Source organism: Manacus candei, unplaced genomic scaffold (genome assembly GCF_025592945.1).
Source record: "Manacus candei isolate 608988 ecotype Guabito, Panama unplaced genomic scaffold, ASM2559294v1 h1tg000010l, whole genome shotgun sequence".
NCBI classification, from domain to species: Eukaryota; Metazoa; Chordata; class Aves; order Passeriformes; family Pipridae; genus Manacus; species Manacus candei.
The window spans coordinates 6,792,060-6,807,304 of record NW_026138058.1 but is presented as its reverse complement, the minus strand read 5'-3'; the positions used below and the strand labels follow the sequence as shown (position 1 = coordinate 6,807,304).

General features: G+C 45.7%; 1 protein-coding gene across 9 annotated transcripts in view; it reads left to right on the top strand.

The window, feature by feature from the left end:
• Positions 1-15,245, top strand: part of FUT10 (fucosyltransferase 10) — a 16,852-nt gene extending 1,607 nt beyond the window's left edge. Inside the window, exons 1-6 of one of the 9 annotated variants that reach the window (XM_051777572.1) lie at positions 2,507-2,526; positions 4,734-4,806; positions 5,233-5,436; positions 6,147-6,432; positions 12,407-13,242; positions 15,001-15,245. In XM_051777572.1, the coding sequence (XP_051633532.1) occupies positions 5,356-5,436; positions 6,147-6,432; positions 12,407-13,242; positions 15,001-15,225 (1,428 nt within the window). In that variant the 5' untranslated portion in view covers positions 2,507-2,526; positions 4,734-4,806; positions 5,233-5,355 and the 3' untranslated portion in view covers positions 15,226-15,245. Of the gene's footprint in view, positions 1-2,449; positions 2,527-2,970; positions 3,194-4,733; positions 4,807-5,229; positions 5,437-6,146; positions 6,433-12,406; positions 13,243-15,000 lie in introns of those variants that run through there. The other 8 variants (XM_051777577.1, XM_051777570.1, XM_051777571.1 and 5 more) reach the window with 8 other exon arrangements.

Sequence of the window (15,245 nt, the reverse complement as noted above, 5' to 3'; positions counted from 1 at the left end):
TGCAGTACTAAGGGCTGGATTGGTCCTGCATATTCAGGGAGGTGGGAAGTCATCCCATGTGTGGTGGAAATGGTTCAAGTCTTTAATTCTGGGGTGCTCAAGTTGAAAGGACTGTTGTGTGTGTCACATGTTTTACAGTGATTTTATGGAAAGAAGAATGGTGCCACAGCAACAATGAGGGAGTATAAATGCACGGCTGCAAACTGAAACACAAGATCCAGGACGAGGAAGAACTGGGCCTGCAGGTGGTTCTTCTGTCACAGACAGCTTTGTCTCCTTGGAAAGTCACTTGAACTCTGTGCTTTCCTTGTCTCTCTGCCTTTTTTTTCTGCCCTATTTTAATGGTGCACTTGGGGACTTCTTTTGTTCCTGTTCCAGGAGGTTTCTACAGTGACTCTTCGGAGTGGATAGCGTGGTTGTTGCTTCTGGGTGTTACAGCAATATAGAGTATAGCAATATCATAATGGAGGGTAAAGACCAGAGCAATTTACGGAAAAGCTACTCTAGGTAACAGGACTATGAATAGAACAGAAAGGAAATGGACACCTCTAGAGACAGAGAGGATACCCAGCAATATCTAAGTTGAAAGAAAAAAGTTCTAAAATGCAGAACAAAAAAAAAAAGAGAGGTAAAACTAAGATGGGCATAAAAAGAAACACAAAGTATACTATAAACCTATCAGACAAAATGTATACATATGAATGAGAGAAACCTCAAAGGCAGTAAATCCTGTTTCGTAAGAGACAGAGCAGAAAGAAAAGCTGCTGTTCCTGACCCATGGAGAGAAAAGTTGCACTGCGAGTTTGTTAAATACCAACAGCTCTCCATGGACAGAGGGCACTTGAGACACAGATCTTTAAGAAATCTGGTTTATTAGCTCAGCTGTTTGAGCAACAGTTGGGGTTTCTTTTGGTTGTGCTTCCTCCAGAATGAATATGTAACGTGCCCCTGCCAGTGTTTATGCTGGTATCATCTTTGCCAGCTATTTAACATTGGTTACAGACAGGCCAGATCCTGCAATAGGAGCTTATTTCCTCAGAGTGGCATAGCAGGACAAGGAAAAAAAAAAGAGCTTCTCTAACGCCAGCCACTGGATGGAGCTGGTCCAAGAATACCTTACTCATGGCATGGGGCAGATAGCAGATAGTACAGCTATCCCACTGCCCTAAGCACTAGCTTCTGCATTTTCAGTCTGAACCTGTGGGTTGTTGGATCTGTGCACTGCTTCTAAAGGCTTGAGGGACAGTAACTGACAAAGTCAAGCCTGTTGAAGGAAGCTGAAATGTTACAAACAAGTTGTATCCTCATGAGAGCAACTTAGGAGTCTGCCAACTAAGGAAATGTGAAAGCCAAGATTATGACTGAGTTTAAAATTACGGGCCAGACCAAAACCTAGTGGGTTCATAGCAAATCCCTCCATAAACTGTACCAGGCTTCTGATCCATTTCCGACCACTCCATTAAATTTACTGAACTACACACTCATTGTGCCATGAAGTCTCATCAGTCCTCACAGCCTCTGGGCACTCTGAAAGCCTTAGTCAGGCCTGCAAAAGCAGGATTCTGCCTTTGCATGGATCTGCTTTACAAAATAACTCTTGGGGATTCTTGCTGCATGCCTCATGGCTTAGAGCCAGTGGAGATCTTCATGTTACAGGTCAAATATCTGTAACTATACTTCAAAGATAGTATTAAAACCCCACCTGAAAGCTTCTACTTAAAAATATGACTCCAGCAGCTAGAACCTTTGTGAGGAAGCAATGAATAGGACAAGAGCCGTGATGAATCACTAAACAAAGACTGGAAGAAAAGTAAATCTGCATGTCCCAGCATTGCAGTGTCAGTTGCTGGTTTTCATCTTAGGAGGAGCCTGGTAGTTCAGAGAGAAATCAGAGCTCTGTGGTGCAGTATGTGCAGCAAGAGGTGCTCAAAGGTGCTGCTGGCAAGAGTAGCTGTGGTGAAAAGGGGGACAGAGTTGGTGTGGCAGGGGTCACTGAGGGCTGGATTCAGGTTGTCTACTGGGTACACTTCTGAGCCTCTCAAGAAGACTATAGGCATTAGCCACCCAGAATAAGGAGATGAGCTGTGTACATAACATTTGCACAGTTTTTATCAGTCATGATTTCACACTGAGGCACATCAAGTGTCCCTTCTGCCTCCTCTGGAATTCTTGCTTCTTCCACTCCCTCAGGTAATCACCCCCTTGCACCTCCCCTGCCTGCCACATCTGGTTTAAAAACTGCAGACACCTCAATTTCAAGTGTTTGTGTATAAATACGAGTACCTATGAAGAAGTGTATAGGTATCAGGTATTCTGCATTAATACAAATGTGTAAGTATGAGATAGAAGAATTACAAAAACAAACATGTATCCGCATGTACGTCCGTATCACGTGGATAAATACGGCCTCTGCCCTGGGCTAGCAGAACCAGCCCGTCAGAGTAAACATCTACAAACAGCAAACGGTGCATAAAGTGGCTCCCAGCCGCAGGGAGCCCCGAGCGGGCAGACAGGACCATTCCCCTGGTGGGTACGCACGGCCCCGCGGGTGTTACAGCCTGGGGCTTCCAGCAAGGCTGGAAGCAAGGCATGGTCTCAGCTGCGGGATGCGTGCCGCATCTCCGCGCCAGAGGGACGAGGGATGCGTTCCCTCGGCCAGCGCGGGCCGGCTCTCCTGGCTCTTCGGGGCTTCCCAGCTGCCATGACGCATTCCTTTTTCTGACCGCCCGCTAGCTTCGGGCAGACAGTCTAAAGTCTCCGTCACTCTCTTTTACAACCGGCACTGTTGTAAAAGAAAATAAAACCGCAAAGAGCGCGATTGTGCGAACAGCTGTAGGAATAGGTGACAGGGGCCGGATTTATTTTGGCGATCGTGTGAGGTCCTGCAGTGCGGGGTTTGCAGAACAGCAGCCGGGCGGGTGGAAGCGATGACGCTCTCAGGCCGATTAGCCCTGCGCGTTCCCTCTACAGGGCCCTGGGGTCCCCGAAAGGAGCTGCCCCCCCTTCCCCGCCCCCGCGGCGGGGCAGAGGGAGGCGCGGTCCCGCACCGCCCCCGCCCGGCGCCCGCCCCCCCTCCGCGCTCCAAGAGGGGGCACGGACTGAAAGTTAAAAAAATCCCGACAAAACACCCCAAACCCCCTCAGATCCAGCCGGAGGGGGACGGCGGCGTTGAGGCGGGAGCGGCTTTCTCGGGGTGAGTACAGCGGCGGGACCCCGGCAGAGGATGCCCGACCCACGGGCGGGGAGCAGGGCCGGGGCTGTGGGACGGGCAGAGGCTCGGGAAGGGAAGGGGCAGCGTTTTGGGGAGCACGCAAAACCCTAGCTGGGATGCTGGGCCCAGGGAATTGCGGCAAGACAGGTCTGGAAGGAGAGGCTGCAAGGAGAGCTGGCAGGAAGTTTGGAAGGATTTGCAGGGAGCTGCTGCTCCCGCAGGGCAGCAGGGCGTGGTGATTTATCTGTATTTCCTGGAGTCCTCAGGGCCTCCGCTCGGCCTGACCGGAGTGGGAAAGCCGTGCAAGGTCATCCTTGTCAGTGGAGTTGGGACGGGATGGAGCCTTGCCTGGCCCACTCCAAGTACGCACCACCTCGCACCACTGGGCAGAAGTACTGCCTGTTGGGCACCACAGACACAAGAATGAAGCCATGGCTCAGTGCAGTACCCTGGGTCACTGGGTACAGCACACCCATGCTGTGGGTCAGTTCAACCTCAGAACAATACCTAAAAATGTGACGATTACTATTCTTTTACTAGGGCAGGGGGTAGGGCAGCATTCAGTGGGTCATCAGGGTCTTACCTTTTGCCATGCACAGGGTAAGACGTGGTGTTAAAGGTACTGTTCAGCTCCAGGGTGTGCCTTGAGCAGATATTCACCGACACAGCAGTGGGCAGAATTCAGCTCCTTCCCCTCCTGGTGCCCCTTTTTTTGGCTGTACTGCTGGAGGCACAGAAGGGGCAGAGGGTTTGCAGAAGATCCTGCCTGATTTGAGAAGAGCTTAACTGGCAGCCTGCACTGTTGCACCCACACAGACCTTCAGAAGTGAGGCCTGTGCAGAGCAGAACTCACACAGCAGGGTTTCGTGTGATCTTTTCCTAAAGAGGCCTTTCTGATGTTTGAGGGGAAGGGATGAACTGATGTGGCAGTGGAAGCAGAAACAGGATAGTTTTTTTGGCTTTAGCTGCGAGAACCGCAGTGATAGTTCTACAGCAGGCAGTGGGTTGGGGATCCATCTGTCTTTGTCAGGGTTGTGAAACTTTGTGATTGGGATTAGAATGGGGGGAAAGTTGGCAGGCAAACCAGCATAAATTACGAGGGGCATATCTCTGAAAGAGAGGAGTTTAAAAATAGCAATTTATTAAATGTTTTGTGTGTGTTTCTGCTTTTTGAGCTTTCAGAATACCCACATTTTCAAACTTCTCTGTGTTGAGTGATAGAGTCTTATCTTTCTACCGTCCCTTTTTTTCTTTTTTTTTTTTTTTTTTTTTTTGAGATGAAACTGGAATTTGCAACTTCAGTTGCCAGGAGCTGGGATTTTCACACAGTAATATTCAGCATGCAGCAAAACAGTAGGGCTCTGTGAAAACTAAAAAAAGCATCAGGGAAGGGAAAGAGTTATTTGAGGAGAGGCAGGCCAGCACAGATGTAGATTACTGGGAAAGGGGAACTTGTTAAATTGAAATGTTCTTAGATGTGGGGAGAGTTTGTGTGTGTATACTGTGTCATTACTTTCTCTAGGCGTTGGACACAGAGCATCTTGCACAAGCATTCCATATTCTCGTGAAGAGAAGTCCCAGAAGACCACAGTATAGTAAGTCCCAAGGCCAGGTAGTTGTGTGCTTTCTCCAGGAACATTTTCAGATCTTGCTCAGGGAAGGAGAGTCTTCCACTGCTCCCCTGTTAATGCGTCTGCTGAAAAGCAGCAGAGTTTGACATCTGGAAACTCAGGAATATAGGTGCTCTCCTCACACAGGACTGACCTGTGGCCATCAGCATTTCTCTGCGCTGACTGCAAGGGTGAGAGGATGTGTTACCCTGCTCAGAGAGGATCTCCAGGATGACCACGGGGAGAGTAGATGAGGGCCATGTGAGCAAGAGCACTGTTTTGTGCAGACTGCTTCCTGGGTACCTGGCTCAAAATGTGGCTCTGGCACCTGTGGAAAGCTATGGGTAGACATCAGACTAACCACTGAGCTTGAGGAGCAGTCTTTGTTGACACTCTACTCTTTTTCAGCAGCAGTCACCATGAAGAGCAGTAAGGATGAAATGGGAAAGCCCAGCAGCAAAGGCTGAAGACTTCAGACAAGCTGACCTTCCCAATGCCAAGCTGTACCTGCTCTGGCTGACCTGGTAGTGCAGTATGATTAGGATGAAGAGGAGGATACTGTGGGCATCTTGCTTCTGTTTTGCGGCTGCCTTTTTCCTTGTGGTGACACTCCAGGTACAGGGGCAAGGGGGTGGGGTATGCATGAGATTGCTGTCAAAGCAGGACACAGTTCTATCAGATGAGAGAGAACATTGAAGGCAACAGACATTTTATGTACTAGTCTGTGCTTTAACAGGAGTGTTTACAGAAGCTCTGTCAGCAACACTGGCCTGGTGGCAATAGCTGACTCCAGAAGTGACATTACACAGAGAACACGTCTCTTGTAGAGCTCCTTGGATCTTGGAGGAATTTCTCAGGAGCGTTGGAACATACTATGCCATGTTGCGTTGCCTCCATCCAGCGTTGCCTCCCTGTGTTTGAACTCATTAGGCAGGGGAGGCAATGCTGGACCCATGGAGACATGAAAACTTTATGGTTTTTTTAACAACTACTAGGAGAGACTTGGCTACTGAATGGCCGTCCTTTGTCCTGAGCGTTTTCCAGGGAGAAAGCAGAAGTTGTGTTGTTAAATCATATCTGATGTGGCCATATCTCAGTATAGAAAGGTGTTTCCTGCCTCCTCGTTACAAATTCAAAGTAAAGCTTTTGCTGTTCTGACATAAGATCACCTGGGCGGTGGCTGCAGTCAGTGAAATGCATGTGATTTGATTGACAGAAACTTCACGTACGGACTTAGTGCTTGATGCTTAAATTCTGATTTGTCAGGCAGATGTCCTGGCTGGTGACAGTGACATGTTGTGATGTGTGTATTTATTTCCCTGAAGGTTATCACCGAACTGGGCAATTCAGAGAACAAGGTGTCAGTTATCTCCAGTTTACACAGCGGCCCATTAAGGCCTGTGGAGGGACACACTTTTCAGCTTAAGAAGCAGGAACTTCACAGCAGCTTCAAGGCAGAGTCTGACGTTAATCACTATCCTGTCCTGCTCTGGTGGTCTCCCCTGACTGGAGAGACAGGAAGACTCGGTCAGTGTGGAGAGGATTTTTGCTTCTTTACTATCAACAAGACCTACCAGCACGATCAGATGACAAGGGCTTTTTTGTTCTATGGTAAGAATATTTCTTTTTAAAGGAGTAGCTTTCTCTCCTGCTTAGTTATTTTCCTTTGGAGATTAAATATTCTAAGTGACAATGACAGAACAGGAAATTTATGCAGCTCATTGGACTAAATTTTGCCTGGTGCTAAATACCATCCAGGGATGCACATTCTCAGTAAAAGTACTCTGAAAACTGGCTGTGCACGTTCTGTGGGATGACTGATGCCTTGTCTCATACTGCTTTCCAATCACATGTACTCCCTGTTCATGGGAGAAAAGACAATTAATTTCATGTAGTTGCCAAGGCGTTTAAAGACAGTCTGAGATCAAGCCAGCTTTTTCCAGTCTTCTGGCTTGTCACCCCTAGCAGAGGTTCTGCAAGGCCTTTGTTGCACTTGTGCAAGTCTTTTGTCTAAAAATGATGCCCTTGCTGGTAACAGTGCAACTCCCCTGCCTCATGTGCTGAGAGATTGCTAGCAGACTGTAAATGGGAAGTAGTGAAAGAAACCTATTGATTCTGCACAGGGGGCAGCAACTAGTGCAACCTTCTGAGCTGCTCTGGCTCTATCAGAAACTTCCCACTACATTTACTGTAAGGTTAATCTACAAAACACAAAAGATGCATCTTTTAAAAGTAGACCTTACTTCATTAGTTTTGTTCTTTTTCCCCACGTGGTTGCTTTTGAAAGAAAAAAAAAATGAATTTTAGGCAGAAAAATAAATTCAATTTTTTCCTCTGACTGGTAGGTTCAAATCTTTTGTTTGGAAACAAAACAAAATAAAACAGGGTCCTGAATCTCATTCACTTAGTCAGAATACAGGTGAACTGGAAATATAGGAAAGAAGGACCTTTTGCTTGATTGTTAACAGTGAACCAAAAACTTCTCATGACTAATCTTTTCAGACCTCCAAGTAGGTCAGCTTTGTCAATTGATAATGTAGTGGTCAAGCATGAAAGCAAAGGAATAACAGCAAAGGAATGAGAAGCTGACCCAATTAAAGACAAGGAAAGCTGGATTGCATCACAGGAAGCTGGGAAGTCTGGTGATTTTGGTCTCTGATAGTAATTTTGTCTGTCTGTTTCAGCATTAAAAAGACTGTTATTCTTCATTTTTAGCAGGCTTGTGGACACAGTATACTTCCACTGGGCAAAAGACTTTTCCTGTAGTGTTTCTTTTTCTTCTTTTTCTAGTGATGGTGGCTATCTGTGACTGTGTAAAGGAAAGTGTCAAAATATGCAAAATTGTAACTTATTTTTAAACCACAGTAAATGACCTCACAACGCTAAAACCCAGAGAGTGACTTTTTCTCTCTGTCTCTCTTTCTCTCTCCATCCCTCTTTCTCCCACCCCCACCTCCTTGATGCACTGAGCTGTGACCCTGCAAAAAGGCATGTCTTACTGTTACAGAATTTCCCTCTGAACAGCCTGCTGAATGAAAACTTGAATATCTGAATTTCCATGCTATGGCTGGATCAGAGCACAGTTTCCCCTTCCAAAGAAAGTGCTTTAATTTTGGTCAGTAGGCTAGTAAAGAGAAGAATGATCCAAAGATTAGGAAAAATACCGTGCAAAAAATGTGGGGTTCGGATGTTTTCCAGCACAGCTGCTTTGCTAGGAACACCAACTTTTCTACATCTTGTCCTGGCTTACAGTCCTGGCCTGGGAAGCCCCTGGGTGTAGGCGATGCCTTTGGCAAGTGCCACCTCCTCCTGTTTGTAAATGAGGTGTGGCATCCACTTGCTAGACTTTGTCTCTGCTTTTGGGAGGGGTTCCCAGTTCCACCTTTTCAGTGTCCCATAATTCACAGAGTGTTGTGTTCAGCGTGAGCTACCAATTCGACTGAGTCAGCATGAGCTGGATCTGTCAGAGCCTCAGGGGTGTTTTTCCTAAGGGAGGAGGATGTCCAGCTGTTCTGTGCTGGAGTGTTGTGTGCTGGACCATGACTCCTGAAGGAAAGATGTCTCCTAAAATGTAGAATTTCTCGTAACAGCATGTATCTTTCGCTTCTGCACTTTGCCACGTACCTAAGATTTGCAGAGTAATAGTTTGGAAGTTGAAATTGCTCATAATTCTAGTCTTATAGTGCTTTTTCTTTTACCCCATTGTATGCTCCTTTATTTCCTTTGTCTCATGGGATAGGGAACATGCAAATGGTATCTTCCCTTTAATAATTTTTGTTTTCTTGCTGGACTGGGATCGATTAAGTGCTGTATTAGAGTCTGTCATTCTGATATGCTCTGATCTGTACTGTGTCCAGTTCTGGGCCCTCACTTAAAGAAAGACATTGAGGTGCTGGGGCATGTCCAGGGAAGGGCAGCAGAGCTGGGGAGGGGTCTAGAGAGTAAGTCCTATGAGGAGTGGCTGAGGGAGTTGGAGTTGTTTAGCCTGGAGGAGTCTCAGGGGAGACCTCATCACTCTCTACAACTGGATTGTAGCCAGGTGGGGATGACATCTTCTGCCAGGCAGGGAGAAGTAACAGTATGAGAGGACATGGCCTCAAGCTGCACCAGGAAAGGTTCAGGTTGGACATTAGAAGGAATTTCTTCATGGAAAGGGTTGTTTAATGTTTGAACGGACTGCCCAGTGAGGTGGTGAAGTCACTGTCCCTGGAAGTGTTCACGAAATGACTGGACATGGCATTTAGTGCCATGGTCTAGTTGACAAGGTAGTGATCAGTCCAAAATTGGACTCGATGATCTCAGAGGTCTTTTCCAACCTAAATGATTCTGTGATTCTATAGTGCATTTTTTCTTTAGGTTTCTCCTTTGCCTAACATAACTGTCTTCTAGTTAGTAAGTTTTACATGTTGCCTTTTTGTCTTTCTCTCATTCTTGCCTGCATTTTCCCCTTCTCTTCTCTGCAATGCTACTTTAAAGAGGGAGAACCCTTGCAAGAGTCCGAGCTGAAGTGCTATGGTTTCACCCCACAGCATTTCATTATTGTCAGTATGCACTGCTGCTTCTCTTCTTGGCATCACTTAGAATGAAGTGTTTTCAAAACCAGATAGACCTTATAAACTTCTCCATGAGAATTTGGTTCCCTTTCAGTTTTTGTCACCTTCTTGTATCACTATAATACATCAAAAACAGAATAAGCAAATAGCATTTTGCATTGAATGGCACAGCCCTTCATCCTACTAGTGTTGAGGGCTTGGGACCAGTCTTGAGTGGAAAATGGAAGGTCAAATACTTCATCATCATGTCCAGGCTTCGTGAATGAAGATTTGGGAAGGGCTCTACCCACGTTTGTTGCAAGCACATTGGTGGCTAATGAGGCCAATACGAGATAAGCACGTCCGATTGCAAAAGGCACAGCAGAAAGACTCCTTAGGTGGTATATTCTGCAAGACACGGTTCTTTCTGCGTTGTCTTTTCTCCTCAAGGGTGATCCTGCTGCGTTCTCAAAGGAGACAGCAGCGTTATAGATGGTGTGTCTCCAGGCCTCCCCATTGGAGGCCAGAGTTGACCAGTTATGGTGATCAGTATGGCCAAGGCTGAGATGTTGTTTCAGGCAGTCCTTGTATCTCCCCTTCGGGGCTCCTCTCTTGCAGCAGCCGGTGGCAAGTTCACCATAAAGCAAGATCTTAGGGAGGCGGTGGTTGGTCCTTCATCCTGGAGACGTGCCCTGCCCATCGCAGCTGTGTTCTCAGTAACATGGCCTCAATACTTGTGACTGCTGCTTGTTCTAGAACAGATGTGTTGGTCACATAATCTGACCAGTGGATGTTTAGGATTGTTTGGAGGCAGCGTTGATGGAAGCGTTCTGGGAGACGCAGGTGGTGGTGGTAGATGACCCATGATTCGGAACCATATAAGAGAGTAGACAGCACTATGGCTCTGTAAACACTTGAGTGGAAAATGGAAGGTCAAATACTTAGTGGCCCCAAAAAAGCCCATCTGATGCCCTTGAAGGATCTTGCCCTATAGGAGGTTTTTGTTACTGACAGCTAGCTTTTGTCTTCACTGCAGTAGTGAAGTCTTACGTTGGTTTTATAAGGTCATCCTTGGAGTCATCTTGGCAGGCTCATGCAGCTGCAAAGGCCACTGGGTGTTTTTTTATTGTATTTTGGTTTTTAGATCAATGTTCTGTGTAAGAATTTTGCTAGTACCCTCTTTTTTGCCATCAGTGATTTGAAGTTAAGGGTAGAATGGAAAGTGAAAAGTTACAAGTGTGACTGAGATGATGTTATGACCGCCTCTGAGGCAGGGTGAGTGAGCTTTTGTTTATAAATCCCCTGGGGTGAATTAGAGTGAAATGAAACTGAATGACTGGTGTGTATATATGAGCCAGGTTTATTTTAAAACAGTTTAATTGCAGTGGAAAGGAGGTATGTGGCTGTTTTGGCTCTTTTCGGTATAAGTATAAAAATTTCATGAAGAAAAAAATGTAAGGAAAAGAAAGGAAGAGAAGGAAGAGATAAGAGTAGATAGTGGAGAGGAAAGATGTAACCTCTGATGGATCCAGTGATGAGACTTGATGGTTTCAGTTTTGATGTCCTTCATAGGGGTGATGGTCACAGTCTTTATCTGTTGGGGGTGGGGGCCCTCAAAACAGAGAATTCATCTAGGATGGGAACTCCTAGATCCCTCCCCAGGATGGGAATTCTTTGTGTCTGATGCAACGCTATGAGGCATGCTCAGTCTTCTGCTGGAGAGTTCCTGAAAAGAGTCAGGAGTGCTTTTGGGTCCTTGGTGGCCTATAGCCCCCTCTAGGATGTGACTGCTGTTTGACCCTGCTTCTTGTGTCTGCACAGCTGTGCAGCAGAAGTTGGCATCAGGAAAGCATTACCCCACCTCCACAGAATCTGCCTCTTACCTGGCCGTTCCCCTTAGTTGCTTTGAGAACAGCTTGTTTAAGACATCATGTTCCCAATTGTCCTAGATGCAGTCAACCACGGAGTTTGCTAAACAAAGGTTAGATTGCCACAGATGGTAGAGTAGCTTGTCCAAAGATAAGGATCTGTGGTCTTTTCTAAGACAGCTGTTCAGTATTTGTTTCAGTTTTTGAACTTCTCTTGCTTGACAATACACGTTAAAAGTTTTCTTTATTCAGTGCTTTTACTTAAATGGAAAACAGATACATTTATAAGACAGTGAGGAAGTATCTGGACAGAGATTCAGCAACTTTGCATTTAGGCTGCAATAAGACTAAGTGTACAAGTGTAGTGCAGTGGTGCTGAAGGGGGAGTAAGAGTCAGATTGATGAGCTGATATTTTCAACTCAGTTTTGCACAGACCAGGCTTTGAGAAAAATCTTCTAGGTTTGTCCTAAGGCTTCTACCACAGTTTTCCTAAGTTATTCTATGGTTGTCTGTTTTTAGAGTTAAGACATGGTTCTTCTTCTATTATTGGCATTAGTTTGGGGAGCTGTCTTCTGCCAGAAGCTACTTCTTTATGTATCTGGAAGGCAGCTGTGGTACATCACCTCTTAATTTTCTCTTTGATGAGTTAACAGCTTGGCTTTCAAAGTCTCTACAGTACCATGTCTTTCCAAAACCTAAAGTCGCTCTTGTACTTTTTCTTCTTAACCCTTTCCAATATTTTAGCATCCCTTTTGTTGTTTTGCTACTAGAACCAAATTGAGCCTGCAGGAACCATGTCCTCACATCATAGAGGAAGTACCTCTGTTCTCCTATTTAGAGATCCAGGAGATTATTAAGCATCTCAACTAGTCTCATTTAAGTGCATGAAAATAAAAAATTCCTAGTGATCCTTTGAAGTGAGAGGCCTTTAAACTAATATGACATGAAAGGAAAACACATCTAATATTACATACTGATCCTCCCTTTCTAGATTCTTCTGCTGAGAAATTCAGTTTTATCTGGCATTACACTCTTGTGTCTTTGCATGATTGCACTTTTTGAAACAACTGCCTTTTGATGTCAGAAATGTGATGGTTGTAGGGCTGGTACTAAATTAAAACTAGATTTCTTTGTCATTGTAGTGTCACATGACAAATAACAGAATGAACACTGCTTTTTTCTAGGTACCGACTTCAGCATAGACAGCTTGCCCCTCCCTCGTAAAGAATATCATGATTGGGCCCTTTTCCACGAAGAGTCACCAAAAAACAACTACAAACTCTTCCACGAAGCAACCATCACCTTATTCAACCACACTGCAACATTTAGCCGCCATTCTCACCTGCCACTGACCACTCAGTACCTTGAGGGTGTAGAGGTCCTGAAGTCCTTGAGGTTCATGATCCCCCTGCAGATGAAAAACATCCTGAGGAAGAGACTTGCACCACTTGTGTACGTGCAGTCCGACTGCGACCCCCCTTCTGATCGGGACAGCTACGTGCGTGAGCTGATGTGCCACATCGAAGTGGACTCTTATGGGGAATGCCTGCATAATAGAGACCTTCCTCAGCATCTTAGAAATCCATCTGCCATGGATGATGGGGACTTTTTAAAAATACTGGCACAGTACAAGTTCATTCTTGCTTTTGAAAATGCTATTTGTGAAGATTATATCACAGAAAAACTCTGGCGGCCGCTGAAGCTGGGGGTGGTACCAGTGTACTTTGGGTCTCCCAGTGTTGTAGACTGGCTTCCTAGTAACAGGAGTGCAATCCTGGTATCCAGTTTTTCACACCCTCGGGAGCTGGCCCACTATATCAAAACGCTGGATAGAAATGATGAAGAGTATGAGTCCTACCTGCAGTGGAAAGTGAAAGGGGACATTTCCAACCCAAGGCTGCTTACAGCAATGAAGGAACGCAAGTGGGGAGTGCAAGATATCACCCAGGACAATTACATTGACACCTTTGAGTGCATGGTGTGCAACAGAGTGTGGGAAAACATCAGACAGAAAGAAAAGGTATGTGTGAATTTGTCATTGTGTCTTGGAGGGGCTTCAAAGTGGCACTGGGGTCAGATTTGTCCCAGGAAGTTCAGCTGCCAGTTTTCTGACCAGCCGACAGCCACTGGTATTCCAGTGCCATTGTTTTGTGCATCCTCATGTAAAAAGGTGTTGGCAGAAGGTGTGGGTGTGCAACCAGAGCACGTGTTTCCTCAGGCTGCTGCAGGGCTTGAGCTCATACACATTGACAGTTGAGCTGGTGCTCACTTCAGCCAAAGACTTGAATTGTTCAGGAAGGAGGGTTTTTCTCAGGCTGCAGAAAGTAGCCTAACTTGCTGACCTATTTTAAGATGACCTGAAACATTTGGAAACAGGTTGCCCAGAAAGATTGTGGTATCTCTGTCCTAGGAGGTGTTTTAAGACTCAACTCTATTTTGCCCTAGACAATTAGATACACCTCTATCTAATATCCAAACACCTGTTTGGAAGAGGGGACTGGACTAGAGAACCCTGTCTTAAGATCTGTCTTGAGTACCCTGTGACTGTCAGGTTCTGCACACATGTGGTGTTCAAAGCTGTAGTGACAACATGCTGTTGTCTGTGGCCACAATCGGTGACTAAACATTGAAACATCCATGTTTAAGCCAGACTCTGTGTTTGTGAGAGGAATTGGACCTCTTCCTCCTAATCTAATCCTTTTGAAATTACGCTGATAGGAGACTAGTTAGTAATGGGTGTCTTACCAGGCAGCCCAGCACTGAGAGCCCAGCAGTCTTGCAGGGGTGACAGCCATGCCACCAGAAGGCCTTTTCAAAGACACCATGAGCTGTTCAGTTGTCTGAGGCTACCAGCTGTGAGGGATTTGGGTGGTATAAACAGAGCATTACTTGGAACTAGACTGAAGCTAAAAATTCTCACCATGTATCTTTCTGAGTTTGTCATTGTAATTGCCACATTCCATGAAGGTTTCCAGGTTTACGTACAAAGGGTCATTAGCTGCTTTTTAAACTCTCCACAAGCTCAGTTACCAGCATGAATCAAAAGTCCCCCTTTTTGTGTCCAGTAATTGAACTGGTCAATGCCTTTGGTATCCTACAGCCAATTAGGCTGTATTTTAGCTGATCACAGTCTGAGCAATGCACTGCGTGGTCAGCCAGTAGAAGGGAGATGAAGGAAACATTTGAAGTTACTAAGGTGAGCTAAAGGGGTGGGAAGTCCAAACTGGTAAGCATTACATTTAACCAGACTTTGCTGTTTGAAGCTGGTGCAAATTTGGACAGATATCCTCTCTCTGAGTTAGGAATACAACGATGGAAAAGTATGGAATAGTTTAGGTACAGGTATTCCTTCCCCATGCTTTTGTGGCTCTCTAGTCAATAAGATGATGAAGAGCTGTTTGCTCTCCTGGTCAGATTCATGGCTTGATTTTTCTCCTTAAAAATATATATATCATTAAGTGTGTGCATATATGAGGTGAAAACTATATAATGATGAAAATATAACTCCTTGCCTTAGAATTTTAGTTTGGATGGGCTGATGGTGTTCATTTGCAGCCAGACCTTATCTGAGATTCAGGCTCTTGTCAGTGTGACTGACCTTGTCCCAGACACTTTGGAGAGGGCTTTCCCTGTGACATCCACAGGGACGTGGTCAGAGCCTGTAGATGGAAGGAAAGTGTGACTGACATGCTTTTGATAGTTTACTAATGGCACTGCACCTTTATTCTCTGTTTGCGTGGGTCCCTGAGTAACCCCTCTGATTTGTCTCCATTGGCAGGGATGGCTGCCCCGGAGGTGGGAGGCTCAGGTTAACCATCTGAGCTGCCCCAAACCAGAGGCATTCTGGTTCTCATCCTCAAACCCTGGCTGGACTTCTCTCCAAAAGCTGTGGATACCAAGCTTCGAGCAATCCAAGAAAGAAGCCTCAGCACTGAGGCACTTGGTGGAAAGGAACAGGAATTTTACAGCTGAAGAATTTTGGATGCTTGTATTCAAAGAATAAACGCAATGACCTGTAAAACA